This window comes from Salmo trutta, chromosome 4 (assembly GCF_901001165.1).
Source record: "Salmo trutta chromosome 4, fSalTru1.1, whole genome shotgun sequence".
In the NCBI taxonomy this organism is placed as follows: Eukaryota; Metazoa; Chordata; class Actinopteri; order Salmoniformes; family Salmonidae; genus Salmo; species Salmo trutta.
Window position 1 is genome coordinate 72,588,511 of NC_042960.1, and position 17,557 is coordinate 72,606,067.

A 17,557-nucleotide genomic window follows, 5' to 3' on the forward strand; every position below is an offset into this window, starting at 1 on the left:
CAGATATATTACTGTGGTTCTGCCCCCCCCCCCCACCAGATATATTACTGTGGTTCTGCCCCCCCCCCCCACCACCAGATATATTACTGTGGTTCTGACCCCCCCCCCCCACCACCAGATATATTACTGTGGTTCTGACCCCCCCCCCCACCACCAGATATATTACTGTGGTTCTGACCCCCCCCCCCACCACCAGATATATTACTGTGGTTCTGACCCCCCCCCCCACCAGATATATTACTGTGGTTCTGACCCCCCCCCCACCAGATATATTACTGTGGTTCTGACCCCCCCCACCACCAGATATATTACTGTGGTTCTGACCCCCCCCCACCAGATATATTACTGTGGTTCTGACCCCCCCCCAAACCAGATATATTACTGTGGTTCTGACCCCCCCCCCCCACCAGATATATTACTGTGGTTCTGACCCCCCCCCCCCACCAGATATATTACTGTGGTTCTGACCCCCCCCCCACCAGATATATTACTGTGGTTCTGACCCCCCCCCACCAGATATATTACTGTGGTTCTGACCCCCCCCCCCACCAGATATATTACTGTGGTTCTGACCCCCCCCCACCAGATATATTACTGTGGTTCTGACCCCCCCCACCAGATATATTACTGTGGTTCTGACCCCCCCCCACCAGATATATTACTGTGGTTCTGACCCCCCCCCACCAGATATATTACTGTGGTTCTGACCCCCCCCCACCAGATATATTACTGTGGTTCTGACCCCCCCCCCACCAGATATATTACTGTGGTTCTGACCCCCCCACCAGATATATTACTGTGGTTCTGACCCCCCCCACCAGATATATTACTGTGGTTCTGACCCCCCCCCCCCCACCAGATATTACTGTGGTTCTGACCCCCCCCCACCAGATATACTACTGTGGTTCTGACCCCCCCACCAGATACACTGCTCAAAAAAATAAAGGGAACACTAAAATAACACATCCTAGATCTGAATGAATGAAATAATCTTATTAAATACTTTTTTCTTTACATAGTTGAATGTGCTGACAACAAAATCACACAAAAATAATCAATGGAAATCCAATTTATCAACCCATGGAGGTCTGGATTTGGAGTCACACTCAAAATTAAAGTGGAAAACCACACTACAGGCTGATCCAACTTTGATGTAATGTCCTTAAAACAAGTCAAAATGAGGCTCAGTAGTGTGTGTGGCCTCCACGTGCCTGTATGACCTCCCTACAACGCCTGGGCATGCTCCTGATGAGGTGGCGGATGGTCTCCTGAGGGATCTCCTCCCAGACCTGGACTAAAGCATCCGCCAACTCCTGGACAGTCTGTGGTGCAACGTGGCGTTGGTGGATGGAGCGAGACATGATGTCCCAGATGTGCTCAATTGGATTCAGGTCTGGGGAACGGGCGGGCCAGTCCATAGCATCAATGCCTTCCTCTTGCAGGAACTGCTGACACACTCCAGCCACATGAGGTCTAGCATTGTCTTGCATTAGGAGGAACCCAGGGCCAACCACACCAGCATATGGTCTCACAAGGGGTCTGAGGATCTCATCTCGGTACCTAATGGCAGTCAGGCTACCTCTGGCGAGCACATGGAGGGCTGTGTGGCCCCCCAAAGAAATGCCACCATGACTGACCCACCGCCAAACCGGTCATGCTGGAGGATGTTGCAGGCAGCAGAACGTTCTCCACGGCGTCTCCAGACTCTGTCACGTCTGTCACGTGCTCAGTGTGAACCTGCTTTCATCTGTGAAGAGCACAGGACGCCAGTGGCGAATTTGCCAATCTTGGTGTTCTCTGGCAAATGCCAAACGTCCTGCACGGTGTTGGGCTGTAAGCACAACCCCCACCTGTGGACGTCGGGCCCTCTACCACCCTCATGGAGTCTGTTTCAGACCGTTTGAGCAGACACATGCACATTTGTGGCCTGCTGGAGGTCATTTTGCAGGGCTCTGGCAGTGCTTCTCCTGCTCCTCCTTGCACAAAGGCGGAGGTAGCGGTCCTGCTGCTGGGTTGTTGCCCTCCTACGGCCTCCTCCACGTCTCCTGATGTACTGGCCTGTCTCCTGGTAGCGCCTCCATGCTCTGGACACTACGCTGACAGACACAGCAAACCTTCTTGCCACAGCTCGCATTGATGTGCCATCCTGGATGAGCTGCACTACCTGAGCCACTTGTGTGGGTTGTAGACTCCGTCTCATGCTACCACTAGAGTGAAAGCACCGCCAGCATTCAAAAGTGACCAAAACATCAGCCAGGAAGCATAGGAACTGAGAAGTGGTCTGTGGTCCCCACCTGCAGAACCACTCCTTTATTGGGGGTGTCTTGCTAATTGCCTATAATTTCCACCTGTTGTCTATTCCATTTGCACAACAGCATGTGAAATTTATTGTCAATCAGTGTTGCTTTCTAAGTGGACAGTTTGATTTCACAGAAGTGTGATTGACTTGGAGTTACATTGTGTTGTTTAAGTGTTCCCTTTATTTTTTTGAGCAGTGTATATTACTGTGGTTCTGACCCCCCCCACCAGATATATTACTGTGGTTCTGACCCCCCCCACCAGATATATTACTGTGGTTCTGACCCCCCCCCCCCACCAGATATATTACTGTGGTTCTGACCCATCCCCCCACCAGATATATTACTGTGGTTCTGACCCATCCCCCCACCAGATATATTACTGTGGTTCTGACCCAATCCCCCCACCAGATATATTACTGTGGTTCTGACCCCCCCCCCCCCACCAGATATATTACTGTGGTTCTGACCCCCCCCCCCACCAGATATATTACTGTGGTTCTGACCCCCCCCACCAGATATATTACTGTGGTTCTGACCCCCCCCCACCAGATATATTACTGTGGTTCTGACCCCCCCCCCCACCAGATATATTACTGTGGTTCTGACCCATCCCCCCACCAGATATATTACTGTGGTTCTGACCCATCCCCCCACCAGATATATTACTGTGGTTCTGACCCAATCCCCCACCAGATATATTACTGTGGTTCTGACCCCCCCCCCCCCCACCAGATATATTACTGTGGTTCTGACCCCCCCCCCCCACCAGATATATTACTGTGGTTCTGACCCCCCCCCCACCAGATATATTACTGTGGTTCTGACCCCCCCCCCCCACCAGATATATTACTGTGGTTCTGACCCCCCCCCACCAGATATATTACTGTGGTTCTGACCCCCCCCCCCCCCCACCAGATATATTACTGTGGTTCTGACCCCCCCCACCAGATATATTACTGTGGTTCTGACCCCCCCCACCAGATATATTACTGTGGTTCTGACCCCCCCCCCCCCCACCAGATATATTTCTGTGGTTCTGACCCCCCCCACCAGATATATTACTGTGGTTCTGACCCCCCCCCCACCAGATATATTACTGTGGTTCTGACCCCCCTCCACCAGATATATTACTGTGGTTCTGACCCCACCCCACCAGATATATTACTGTGGTTCTGACCCCCCCCCCACCAGATATATTACTGTGGTTCTGACCCCCCCCCCCCCCCACCAGATATATTACTGTGGTTCTGACCCCCCCGTCCCCCCCCACCAGATATATTACTGTGGTTCTGACCCCCCCCCCACCAGATATATTACTGTGGTTCTGACCCCCCCCACCAGATATATTACTGTGGTTCTGACCCACCCCCACCAGATATATTACTGTGGTTCTGACCCCCCCCCCCACCAGATATATTACTGTGGTTCTGACCCCCCCCCCCACCAGATATATTACTGTGGTTCTGACCCCAATCCCCCCCACCAGATATATTACTGTGGTTCTGACCCAATCCCCCCCCACCAGATATATTACTGTGGTTCTGACCCAATCCCCCCCACCAGATATATTACTGTGGTTCTGACCCCCCCCCACCAGATATATTACTGTGGTTCTGACCCCCCCCACCAGATATATTACTGTGGTTCTGACCCCCCCCACCAGATATATTACTGTGGTTCTGACCCCCCCCACCAGATATATTACTGTGGTTCTGCCCCCCCCCACCAGATATATTACTGTGGTTCTGACCCCCCCCACCAGATATATTACTGTGGTTCTGACCCCCCCCACCAGATATATTACTGTGGTTCTGACCCAATCCCCCCACCAGATATATTACTGTGGTTCTGACCCAATCCCCCCCACCAGATATATTACTGTGGTTCTGACCCAATCCCCCCACCAGATATATTACTGTGGTTCTGACCCCCCCCCCACCAGATATATTACTGTGGTTCTGACCCAATCCCCCCACCAGATATATTACTGTGGTTCTGACCCCCCCCACCAGATATATTACTGTGGTTCTGACCCAATCCCCCCACCAGATATATTACTGTGGTTCTGACCCAATCCCCCCACCAGATATATTACTGTGGTTCTGACCCAATCCCCCCACCAGATATATTACTGTGGTTCTGACCCCCCCCCCCACCAGATATATTACTGTGGTTCTGACCCCCCCCCACCAGATATATTACTGTGGTTCTGACCCCCCCCCCACCAGATATATTACTGTGGTTCTGACCCAATCCCCCCACTAGCCCTGTTTGTACCTTCAGATTGCTTATCTCCTGTTGCTGGCTGGCGAGGGGTGGAGCTGAGCTGCAGTCCTGCAGCGGGGGGGCGTTCCCGTCTGCTCCCTGGGGGGGTGTCTGGGACAGTTTAATGATGACCTCGTCTTTGGCCTGGATGGTCTCCATCAGCATGCTCAGCTGCTCATTGATCTCCCCGACCTGCAGGAAAACCACAATATTAACCCACAATATTAACCCCACCTAGAGGATAACAACAATATTAACCCCACCTAGAGGATAACCACAATATTAACCCACAATATTAACCCACAATATTAACCCCACCTGGAGGATAACCACAATATTAACCCACAATATTAACCCCACCTAGAGGATAACCACAATATTAACCCACAATATTAACCCCACCTAGAGGATAACCACAATATTAACCCCACCTGGAGGATAACCACAATATTAACCCACAATATTAACCCCACCTGGAGGATAACCACAATATTAACCCACAATATTAACCCCACCTGGAGGATAACCACAATATTAACCCACAATATTAACCCCACCTAGAGGATAACCACAATATTAACCCCACCTGGAGGATAACCACAATATTAACCCACAATATTAACCCCACCTAGAGGATAACCACAATATTAACCCCACCTAGAGGATAACCACAATATTAACCCACAATATTAACCCCACCTAGAGGATAACCACAATATTAACCCCACCTGGAGGATAACCACAATATTAACCCCACCTGGAGGATAACCACAATATTAACCCACAATATTAACCCCACCTGGAGGATAACAACAATATTAACCCACAATATTAACCCCACCTAGAGGATAACCACAATATTAACCCCACCTAGAGGATAACCACAATATTAACCCACAATATTAACCCCACCTAGAGGATAACCACAATATTAACCCACAATATTAACCCCACCTAGAGGATAACCACAATATTAACCCACAATATTAAGAGTGGGTGAGATGTGGTTAGGGTGAGATGTGGTTAGGGTGAGATGTGGTTAGGGTGAGATGTGGTTAGGGGGAGATGTGAGATGTGGTTAGGGGGAGATGTGGTTAGGGGGAGATGTGGTTAGGGTTAGGGGGAGATGTGGTTAGGGGGAGATGTGGTTAGGGGGAGATGTGGTTAGGGTGAGGTGTGGTTAGGGTTAGGGGGAGATGTGGTTAGGGTTAGGGGGAGATGTGGTTAGGGTTAGGGGAGATGTGGTTAGGGTTAGGGGAGATGTGGTTAGGGTTAGGGGGAGATGTGGTTAGGGTTAGGGGGAGGTGTGGTTAGGGTTAGGGGGAGGTGTGGTTAGGGGGAGATGTGGTTAAGGGGAGATGTGGTTAGGGTTAGGGGGAGATGTGGTTAGGAGGAGATGTGGTTAGGGTTAGGGGGAGATGTGGTTAGGGGGAGATGTGGTTAGGGGGAGATGTGGTTAGGGTTAGGGGGAGATGTGGTTAGGGGGAGATGGGGTGAGGGGGAGATGGGGTTAGGGGGAGATGGGGTTAGGGGGAGATGGGGTTAGGGGGGAGATGTGGTGAGGGGGAGATGTGGTGAGGGGGAGATGTGGTTAGGGTTAGGGGGAGATGTGGTTAGGGGGAGATGGGGTTAGGGGGAGATGTGGTGAGGGGGAGATGTGGTGAGGGGGAGATGTGGTTAGGGTTAGGGGGAGATGTGGTTAGGGGGAGATGTGGTTAGGAGGAGATGTGGTTAGGGTTAGGGGGAGATGTGGTTAGGGGGAGATGTGGTTAGGGGGAGATGTGGTTAGGGGGAGATGTGGTTAGGGGGAGATGTGGTTAGGGGGAGATGTGGTGAGGGGGAGATGTGGTGAGGGGGAGATGGGGTGAGGGGGAGATGGGGTGAGGGGGAGATGGGGTTAGGGGGAGATGGGGTTAGGGGGAGATGGGGTTAGGGGGAGATGGGGTTAGGGGGAGATGGGGTGAGGGGGAGATGTGGTGAGGGGGAGATGTGGTGAGGGGGAGATGTGGTGAGGGGGAGATGTGGTTAGGGTTAGGGTGAGATGTGGTTAGGGGGAGATGTGGTTAGAGTTAGGGGGAGATGTGGTTAGGGGGAGATGTGGATAGGGTTAGGGGGAGATGGGGTTAGGGGGAGATGTGGTTAGGGGGAGATGTGGTTAGGGGGAGATGTGGTTAGGGTTAGGGGGAGATGTGGTTAGGGTGAGGTGTGGTTAGGGTGAGGTGTGGTTAGGGTTAGGGTGAGGTGTGGTGAGGGTTAGGGTGAGGTGTGGTGAGGGGGAGATGTGGTTAGGGGGAGATGTGGTTAGCGTTAGGGGGAGATGTGGTTAGCGTTAGGGGGAGATGTGGTTAGCGTTAGGGGGAGATGTGGTTAGCGTTAGGGGGAGATGTGGTTAGCGTTAGGGGGAGATGTGGTTAGCGTTAGGGGGAGATGTGGTTAGGGGGAGATGTGGTTAGGGTTAGGGGGAGATGTGGTTAGGGGGAGATGTGGTTAGGGGGAGATGGGGTTAGGGGGAGATGGGGTTAGGGGGAGATGTGGTTAGGGTTAGGGGGAGATGTTGTTAGGGGGAGATGTGGTTAGGGTTAGGGGGAGATGTGGTTAGGGGGAGATGTGGTTAGGGTTAGGGGGAGATGTGGTTAGGGTTAGGGGGAGATGTGGTTAGGGTTAGGGGGAGATGTGGTTAGGGTTAGGGGGAGATGTGGTTATGGTTAGGGGGAGATGTGGTTAGGGTTAGGGGGAGATGTGGTTATGGTTAGGGGGAGATGTGGTTAGGGTGAGGGGGAGATGTGGTGAGGGGGAGATGTGGTTTGGTGAGGGGGAGATGTGGTTTGGTGAGGGGGAGATGTGGTTTGGTGAGGGGGAGATGTGGTGAGGGGGAGATGGGGTGAGGGGGAGATGGGGTGAGGGGGAGATGTGGCGAGGGGGAGATGTGGCGAGGGGGAGATGTGGCGAGGGGGAGATGTGGCGAGGGGGAGATGTGGCGAGGGGGAGATGTGGCGAGGGGGAGATGTGGCGAGGGGGAGATGTGGCGAGGGGGAGATGTGGCGAGGGGGAGATGTGGCGAGGGGGAGATGTGGCGAGGGGGAGATGTGGCGAGGGGGAGATGTGGTTAGGGTGAGATGTGGTTAGGGGTAGGGTGAGATGTGGTTAGGGGTAGGGGGAGATGTGGTTAGGTGAGGGGGAGATGGGGTTAGGGGGAGATGGGGTTAGGGGGAGATGTGGCGAGGGGGAGATGTGGCGAGGGGGAGATGTGGCGAGGGGGAGATGTGGCGAGGGGGAGATGTGGCGAGGGGGAGATGTGGCGAGGGGGAGATGTGGTTAGGGTTAGGGTGAGATGTGGTTAGGGGTAGGGGGAGATGTGGTTAGGGGGAGATGTGGTTAGGGGGAGATGTGGTTAGGGGGAGATGTGGTTAGGGTTAGGGGGAGATGTGGTTAGGGGGAGGGTGAGGTGTGGTTAGGGTTAGGGTGAGGTGTGGTTAGGGTTAGGGGGAGATGTGGTTAGGGTTAGGGTGAGGTGTGGTGAGGGGGAGATGTGGTGAGGGGGAGATGTGGTTAGGGGGAGATGTGGTTAGGGGGAGATGTGGTTAGGGGGAGATGTGGTTAGCGGGAGATGTGGTTAGCGTTAGGGGGAGATGTGGTTAGCGTTAGGGGGAGATGTGGTTAGCGTTAGGGGGAGATGTGGTTAGCGTTAGGGGGAGATGTGGTTAGGGGGGAGATGTGGTTAGGGGGAGATGTGGTTAGGGGGAGATGTGGTTAGGGGGAGATGTGGTTAGGGGGAGATGTGGTTAGGGGGAGATGTGGTTTGGGGGAGATGTGGTTTGGGGGAGATGTGGTTTGGGGGAGATGTGGTTTGGGGGAGATGTGGTTTGGGGGAGATGTGGTTTGGGGGAGATGGGGTTAGGGGGAGATGGGGTTAGGGGGAGATGGGGTTAGGGTGAGATGAGGTTAGGGTGAGATGAGGTTAGGGTGAGATGTGGTTAGGGTGAGATGTGGTTAGGGTGAGATGTGGTTAGGGGGAGATGTGGTTAGGGGGAGATGTGGTTAGGGTTAGGGGGAGATGTGGTTAGGGTTAGATGAGGTTAGGGGGAGATGTGGTTAGGGTTAGGGGGAGATGTGGTTAGGGTTAGGGGGAGATGTGGTTAGGGGGAGATGTGGTTAGGGGGAGATGTGGTTAGGGTTAGGGGGAGATGTGGTTAGGGGGAGATGTGGTTAGGGGGAGATGTGGTGAGGGGGAGATGTGGTTAGGGGGAGATGTGGTTAGGTGAGGGGGAGATGGGGTTAGGGGGAGATGGGGTTAGGGGGAGATGGGGTTAGGGTTAGGGGGAGATGTGGTTAGGGTTAGGGGGAGATGTGGTTAGGGGGAGATGTGGTTAGGGTTAGGGGGAGATGTGGTTAGGGGGAGATGTGGTTAGGGGGAGATGTGGTTAGGGGGAGATGTGGTGAGGGGGAGATGTGGTGAGGGGGAGATGTGGTGAGGGGGAGATGTGGTGAGGGGGAGATGTGGTGAGGGGGAGATGTGGTTAGGTGAGGGGGAGATGGGGTTAGGGGGAGATGGGGTGAGGGGGAGATGGGGCGAGGGGGAGATGTGGCGAGGGGGAGATGTGGCGAGGGGGAGATGTGGCGAGGGGGAGATGTGGTTAGGGTTAGGGTGAGATGTGGTTAGGGTTAGGGTGAGATGTGGTTAGGGGTAGGGGGAGATGTGGTTAGGGGTAGGGGGAGATGTGGTTAGGGTTAGATGTGGTTAGGGGGAGATGTGGTTAGGGTTAGGGGGAGATGTGGTTAGGGGGAGATGTGGTTAGGGTTAGGGGGAGATGTGGTTAGGGGGAGGGTGAGATGTGGTTAGGGGGAGGGTGAGGTGTGGTTAGGGTTAGGGTGAGGTGTGGTTAGGGTTAGGGTGAGGTGTGGTAGGGTTAGGGTGAGGTGTGGTGAGGGGGAGATGTGGTGAGGGGGAGATGTGGTTAGGGGGAGATGTGGTTAGGGGGAGATGTGGTTATCGTTAGGGGGAGATGTGGTTAGCGTTAGGGGGAGATGTGGTTAGCGTTAGGGGGAGATGTGGTTAGGGGGAGATGTGGTTAGGGGGAGATGTGGTTAGGGGGAGATGTGGTTAGGGGGAGATGTGGTTAGGGGGAGATGTGGTTAGGGGGAGGGTGAGATGTGGTTAGGGGGAGGGTGAGGTGTGGTTAGGGTTAGGGTGAGGTGTGGTTAGGGTTAGGGGGAGATGTGGTTAGGGTTAGGGTGAGGTGTGGTTAGGGTTAGGGTGAGGTGTGGTGAGGGGGAGATGTGGTGAGGGGGAGATGTGGTTAGGGGGAGATGTGGTTAGGGGGAGATGTGGTTAGGGGGAGATGTGGTTATCGTTAGGGGGAGATGTGGTTAGCGTTAGGGGGAGATGTGGTTAGGGGGAGATGTGGTTAGGGGGAGATGTGGTTAGGGGGAGATGTGGTTAGGGGGAGATGGGGTTAGGGGGAGATGGGGTTAGGGGGAGATGGGGTTAGGGGGAGATGGGGTTAGGGTTAGGGTGAGATGAGGTTAGGGTGAGATGTGGTTAGGGGGAGATGTGGTTAGGGGGAGATGTGGTTAGGGGGAGATGTGGTTAGGGGGAGATGTGGTTAGGGGGAGATGTGGTTAGGGGGAGATGTGGTTAGGGGGAGATGTGGTTAGGGGGAGATGTGGTTAAGGGGAGATGTGGTTAAGGGGAGATGTGGTTAGGGTTAGGGGGAGATGTGGTTAGGGTTAGATGAGGTTAGGGGGAGATGTGGTTAGGGTTAGGGGGAGATGTGGTTAGGGTTAGGGGGAGATGTGGTCAGGGGGAGATGTGGTTAGGGTTAGGGGGAGATGTGGTTAGGGTTAGGGGGAGATGCGGTTAGGGGGAGATGCGGTTAGGGGGAGATGCGGTTAGGGGGAGATGCGGTTAGGGGGAGATGTGGTTAGGGTTAGGGGGAGATGGGGTTAGGGGGAGATGTGGTTAGGGTTAGGGGGAGATGTGGTTAGGGGGAGATGCGGTTAGGCTTAGATGCGGTTAGGGGGAGATGCGGTTAGGGGGAGATGCGGTTAGGGGGAGATGCGGTTAGGGGGAGATGTGGTTAGGGTTAGGTGAGTGTGTTTGTGTGTGTATTATCTCATGTATTTTTTTTTAAATATATAAAATCATACAAGAATAATAATAAGAAAAAACAACAACAAGGAGGAGAGCAAGACAAGAAGAACAACACCTGTATCTCTCCTACCTTGACCTTCAGTCCTTTCAGCTCCCTCTGTAGACTGTCCTTCTCCAGCGCTAGACGCTCCATCTGACAACACAGGGCCTGGACCTGGCCATCCCTCTCCAGGAGGAGGGCTTCCACCTGGGCTACGTCCGACTGTGGGAAGCCTGGGGCTGACCCCGAGGTCGATCCTGGTCTTGGTCCTGAGGCTGGAGTTGAGCCAGGTACTGGAGTTAATCCTGGAGCTGGTTGAATCTCTCTCTGGGTGCTCCTCAAGGTCTGCTGAAGCAGTCGGACCAGCTCCTGATGGAGGAGAGAAGATCGTGGTGGTCCTGTGTGGATCAGTGTGGTAGAGCATGGCGCTTGCAATGCCAGCATTGTGAGTTTGATTTCCAGGGCCAACCACATGCAAAACGTATGCAGCCATGACTGTAAATCACTTTGGATAAAAGGCGTCTGCACTACGGATTACATTCAGATGTTAGTCATTTAGCAGACGCTTAACCAAGGACCAGGAAGGGTTAAGGACCTGAAGGACAAAGCAACATTCTTCATCTAGTCGGCCCATTGATTTGAACCAGTTCCCTTTTAGGTCACCGGATCAGCGCTCAAACCGCTACGCTACCTGCTGTTCTAATGAGTTAGTAACCGCTAGGCTTCCTGCTACCCTAATGAGTTAGTTACCGCTAGGCTACCTACTACCCTAATGAGTTAGTTACCGCTAGGCTACCTGCTGTTCTAATGAGTTAGTTACCGCTAGGCTACCTTCTACCCTAATGAGTTAGTTACCGCTAGGCTACCTGCTGTTCTAATGAGTTAGTTACCGCTAGGCTACCTTCTACCCTAATGAGTTAGTTACCGCTAGGCTACCTGCTGTTCTAATGAGTTAGTTACCGCTAGGCTACCTGCTGTTCTAATGAGTTAGTTACCGCTAGGCTACCTGCTGTTCTAATGAGTTAGTTACCGCTAGGCTACCTGCTGTTCTAATGAGTTAGTTACCACTAGGCTACCTGCTGTTCTAATGAGTTAGTTACCGCTAGGCTACCTGCTGTTCTAATGAGTTAGTTACCGCTAGGCTACCTGCTGTTCTAATGAGTTAGTTACCGCTAGGCTACCTGCTGTTCTAATGAGTTAGTTACCTCTAGGCTACCTGCTGTTCTAATGAGTTAGTTACTACTGGGCATGCTTCTACCCTAATGAGTTAGTTACTACTGGGCATGCTGCTACCCTGATGAGTTAGTTACTACTGGGCACGCTGCTACCCTAATGAGTTAGTTGCTACTGGGCACGCTGCTACCTGCTACCCTAATGAGTTAGTTACTACTGGGCACGCTGCTACCCTAATGAGTTAGTTGCTACTGGGCATGCTGCTACCTGCTACCCTAATGAGTTAGTTGCTGGGCATGCTGCTACCTTCTACCCTAATGAGTTAGTTGCTACTGGGAATTCTTCTACCCTAATAAGTTAGTTACTACTGGGCACGCTGCTACCTGCTACTCTAATGAGTTAGTTACTACTGGGCACGCTGCTACCCTAATGAGTTAGTTACTACTAGGCATGCTGCTACCTGCTACCCTAATGAGTTAGTTACTACTCGGCACGCTGCTACCTGCTACCCTAATGAGTTAGTTACTACTGGGAACGCTGCTACCCTAATGAGTTAGTTACTACTGGGCACGCTGCTACCCTAATGAGTTAGTTACTACTGGGCACGCTGCTACCCTAATGAGTTAGTTACTACTAGGCATGCTTCTACCTGCTACCCTAATGAGTTAGTTACTACTGGGCATGATGTTACCCTAATGAGTTAGTTACTACCGGGCACGCTGCTACCTGCTACCCTAATGAGTTAGTTACTACTGGGCATGATGCTACCCTAATGAGTTAGGGTAGCAGCATGCCCAGTAGTAACTAACTCATTAGGGTAGCAGCATGCCCAGTAGTAACTAATGAGTTAGTTACTACTGGGCATGATGCTACCCTAATCAGTTAGTTACTACTGGGCACGCTGCTACCTGCTACCCTAATGAGTTAGTTACTACTGGGAACGCTGCTACCCTAATGGGTTAGTTACTACTGGGCACGCTACTACCCTAATGAGTTAGTTACTACTGGGCACGCTTCTACCTGCTACCCTAATGAGTTAGTTACTACTGGGCACGCTGCTACCTGCTACCCTAATGAGTTAGTTACTACTGGGCACGCTGCTACCTGCTGCCCTAATGAGTTAGTTCCTACTGGGCATACTGCTACCCTAATGAGTTAGTTGCTACTGGGCACGCTGCTACCTGCTACCCTAATGAGTTAGTTACTACTGGGAACGCTGCTACCTGCTACCCTAATGAGTTAGTTACTACTGGGAACGCTGCTACCTGCTACCCTAACGAGTTAGTTACTACTGGGCATGCTGCTACCCTAATGAGTTAGTTACTACTGGGCATGCTGCTACCCTAATGAGTTAGTTACTACTGGGCATGCTGCTACCCTAATGAGTTAGTTACTACTGGGCATGCTGCTACCCTAATGAGTTAGTTACTACTGGGCATGCTGCTACCCTAATGAGTTAGTTGCTACTGGGCACGCTGCTACCCTAATGAGTTAGTTACTACTGGGCATGCTGCTACACAGAGAGCTAATATTTATATATTTATTTTTTTATTTCACCTTTATTTAACCAGGTAGGCCAGTTGAGAACAAGTTCTCATTTACAACTGCGACCTGGCCAAGATAAAGCAAAGCAGTGCGACAAAAACAACAAAGTTACAAACAAAACGTACAGTCAACAACACAATAGAAAAATCTATATACAGTGTGTGCAAATGTAGAAGATTAGGGAGTTCAGGCAATAAATAGGACATAGAGGCAAAATAATTACAATTTAGCATGAACACTGGAGTGATAGATGTGCAGAAGATGATGTGCAAGTAGAGATACTGGGGTGCAAAAGAACAAGAAGCAAAATAACAATATGGGGATGAGGTAGTTTGGTGGGCTATTTACAGATGGGCTATGTACAGGTACAGTGATCGGTAAGCTGCTCTGACAGCTGACGCGTACATTTAGTGAGGAGATATAAGTCTCCAGCTTCAGTGAATTTTGCAATTCGTTCCAGTCATTGGCAGCAGAGAACTGGAAGGAAAGGCGGCCAAAGGAAGTGTTGGTTTTGGGGGTGAACAGTGAGATATACCTGCTGGAGCGCCTGCTACGGGTGGGTGTTGCTATGGTGACCAGTGAGCTGAGATAAGGCGGGGCTTTACCTAGCAAAGACTTGTAGATGACCTGGAGCCAGTGGGTTTAGCGACTAATATGTAGCGAGGGCCAGCCAACGAGAGCATACAGGTCACAGTGGTAGGTAGTATATGGTGCTTTGGTGACAAAATGGATGGAACTGTGATAGACTATATCCAATTTGTTGAGTAGAGTGTTGGAGGCTATTTTGTAAATGACATCGAAGTCGTCAAGGATGGGTAGGATAGTCAGTTTTACGAGGGTATGTTTGGCAGCATGAGTAAAGGAGGCTTTGTTGTGAAATAGGAAGCTGATTCTAGATTTAATTTTGGATTGGAGATGCTTAATGTGAGTCTGGAAGGAGAGTTTACAGTCTAACCAGACACCTAGGTATTTGTAGTTATCTACATATTCTAAGTCAGAACCGTCCAGAGTAGTGACGCTAGTCGGGCGGGCGGGTAGCAATCGGTTGAAGAGCATGCATTTAGTTTTACTTGCATTTAAAAGCAGTTGGAGGCCACGTAAGGAGAGTTGTATGGCATTGAAGCTCATTTGGGGGTTTGTTAACACAGTGTCCAAAGAAGGGCCAGAAGTACACCGAATGGTGTCGTCTCCATAGAGGTGGATCAGAGAATCACCAGCAGCAAGAGCAACATCATTGGCATATACCTAGAAAAGAGTCAGCCCGAGAATTGAACCCTGTGGCACCCCCATAGAGACTGCCAGAGGTCCGGACAACAGGCCCCAATTTGACACACTGAATTATATCTGAGAAGTAGTTGGTGAACCAGGCGAGGCAGTCATTTGAGAAACCAAGGCTGTTGAGTCTGCCGATAAGAATGAGGTGATGGACAGTCAAAAGCCTTGGCCAGGTTGATGAATACAGCTGCACAGTACTGTCTTTTATCGATGGCGGTTATGATATCGTTTAGGACCTTGAGCATGGCTGAGGTGCACCCATACCCAGATTGCATAGTGGAGAAGGTACGGTGGGATTCGAAATTGTCAGTGATCTGTTTGTTAACTTGGCTATAGAAGATTCTAGGAAAGACAGTGCAGGATGGATATAGGTCTATAACAGTTTGGGTCTAGAGTGTCTCTCCCTTTGAAGAGGGGGATGACTGCGGCAGCTTTCCAATCGTTGTGGATCTCAGACAATACAAAAGAGAGGTTGAACAGGCTAGTAATAGGGGTTGCAATCATTTCGGTGGATCATTTTAGAAAGAAAGGGTCCAGATTGTCTAGCCCAGCTGATTTGTAGGGATCCAGATTTTGCAGTACTTTCAGAACATCAACTGTCTGGATTTGGGTGAAGGAGAAGCGGGAGGGGCTTGGGCAAGTTGCTGCAGAGGGTGCAGAGCTGTTGTCCGGGGTTGGGGTAGCCAGGTGGAAAGCATGGCTGGCCGTAGAAAAACGCTTATTGAAATTAGCGATTATCGTGGATTTATCAGTGGTGACAGTGTTTCCTAGCCTCAGAGCAGTGGGCAGCTGGGAGTAGGTGCTCTTATTCTCCATGGTCTTTACAGTGTCCCTGAACTTTTTGGAATTAGTGCTACAGGATGCAAATTTCTGTTTGAAAAAGCTAGCCTTTCCTAACTGACTGTGTCTATTGGTTCCTAACTTCCCTGAAAAGTTGCATATCACGGGGGCTATTCGATGCTCATACTGGTCAAGGGCAGTCAAGTCTGAGGTGAACCAAGGACTACATCTGTTCTTAGTTCTACATTTTTTGAATGGGGCATGCTTATTTAAGATGGTGAGGAAAACACTTTTGAAGAGCAACCAGGCATCCTCTACTGACGGGATGAGGTCAATATCCTTCCAGGATACCCGGGCCAGGTCGATTAGAAAGGCCTGCTCGCGGAAGTGTTTCAGGGAGCATTTGACAGTGATGAGGTTTGGTCGTTTGACCGCGGACCCATTACGGATGCAGGCAATGAGGCAGTGATCGCTGAGATCCTGGTTGGAGACAGCAGAGGTGTATTTAGAGGGAAAGTTGGTCAGTATGATATCTAAGAGAGTGCCCATGGTTACGGATTTAGGGGTGTACCTGGTAGGTTCCTTGATAATTTGTGTGAGATTGAGGGCATCTAGGTTAGATTGTAGGATGGCCGGGGTGTTAAGCATATCCCAGGTTAGGTCACCTAACAGTACAAACTCTGAAGATAGATGGGGGGCAATCAATTCACATATGTTGTCCAGGGCACAGCTGGGTGCGAAGGGGGGTCTATAACAAGCGGCAACAGTGAGAGACTTGTTTCTGGAATGATGTATTTTTAAAAGTAGAAGCTCGAATTGTTTGGGCACAGACCTGGATAGTATGACAGAACTCGGCATGATATCTCTGCAGTAGATTGCAACTCCGCCCCCTTTGGCAGTTCTATGTTGTCGGAAAATGTTGTAGTTGGGGATGGAAATTTAAGGGTTTTTGGTGGTCTTCCTAAGCCAGGATTCAGACACGGCTAGGACATCAAGGTTGGCGGAGTCTGCTAAAGCAGTGAGTAAAACAAACTTAGGGAGGAGGCTTCTATTGTTAACATGCATGAAACCAAGGCTTTTACGGTTACAGAAGTCAACAAATGAGAGCTCCTGGGGAATGGGAGTGGTGCTGGGGGCTACAGGGCCTGGGTTAACCTCTACATCACCAGAGGAGGAGTAGGATAAGGGTACGGCTAAAGGCTATAAGAACCTGGGGAATGGGAGTGGTGCTGGGGGCTGCGGGGCCTGGGTTAACCTCTACATCACCAGAGGAACAGAGGAGGATAAGGGTACGGCTAAAGGCTATAAGAACTGGTCGTCTAGTGCGTTCGAAACAGAGAGTAAAAAGAGATGATTTCTGGGCACGGAAGAATAGATTCAAGGCATATTGTACAGACAAGGGTATGGTAGGATGTGAGCACAGTGGAGGTAAACCTAGGCATTGAGTGACGATGAGAGAGGTTTTGTCACTAGAGGCACCAGTTAAGCCAGGTGAGGTCACTGCATGTGTGGGGGGTGGGACAAAAGGGCTATCTAAGGCATATTGGGCAGGGTAGGGCTGGAGACGCCGTGATTCAGACAGCTAGCGGGCCAGGGCTAGCAGATGGGCCTTCTGCGACGTTGTAACGGAAGAGCCTGTTGAAACACCTTGGACGATTACGTCAGCAGACCAGTCATGACAGATCGGCGGGGCTCCATGTTGGCAGTAAAGGGTTCAGGCCAATTGGCAAAAGAGGTATTGTAGCCCAAGAATTAGCTGGTGGACCTCTTCATCTAGCCGGGAGATGGGCCTAGCTTGAGGCTAGCTCAAGGCTAACTGGCGTTTGCTTCGGGACAGAGACGTTAGCCAGGAGTAGCCACTCGTATTGCAGCTAGCTAGCTGCGATGATCTGGTGTAAAGGTTCAGAGCTTGCAGTAGGAATCTGGAGATGTGGTAGAGAAATGTCAGGTATTGACCGAGCTGAGGCTGGCTGGTGTCCGAGTTAATGGTGAAGACCGCTAACAGTGGCTAACTGACTTCTAGCTAGTAGCTAGTTAGCTGGCTAGCTCCTGAAGGGGGTTCCGGTTCTAAAGTATAAAATAGCAGAT

At 51.2% G+C, this 17,557-nt stretch overlaps 1 protein-coding gene across 1 annotated transcript in view; it reads right to left on the reverse strand.

Annotated features, from left to right (window-relative positions):
• tbc1d2b (TBC1 domain family, member 2B) overlaps positions 1-17,557 on the reverse strand; it is a 92,530-nt gene that overhangs the window by 47,290 nt on the left and 27,683 nt on the right. The window contains exons 6-7 of the mRNA XM_029751995.1: positions 10,787-11,065; positions 4,578-4,757 (exon numbers count right to left, since the gene is read on the reverse strand). Coding sequence (XP_029607855.1) covers positions 4,578-4,757; positions 10,787-11,065 — 459 coding nt within the window. The remainder of the gene's footprint in view (positions 1-4,577; positions 4,758-10,786; positions 11,066-17,557) is intronic.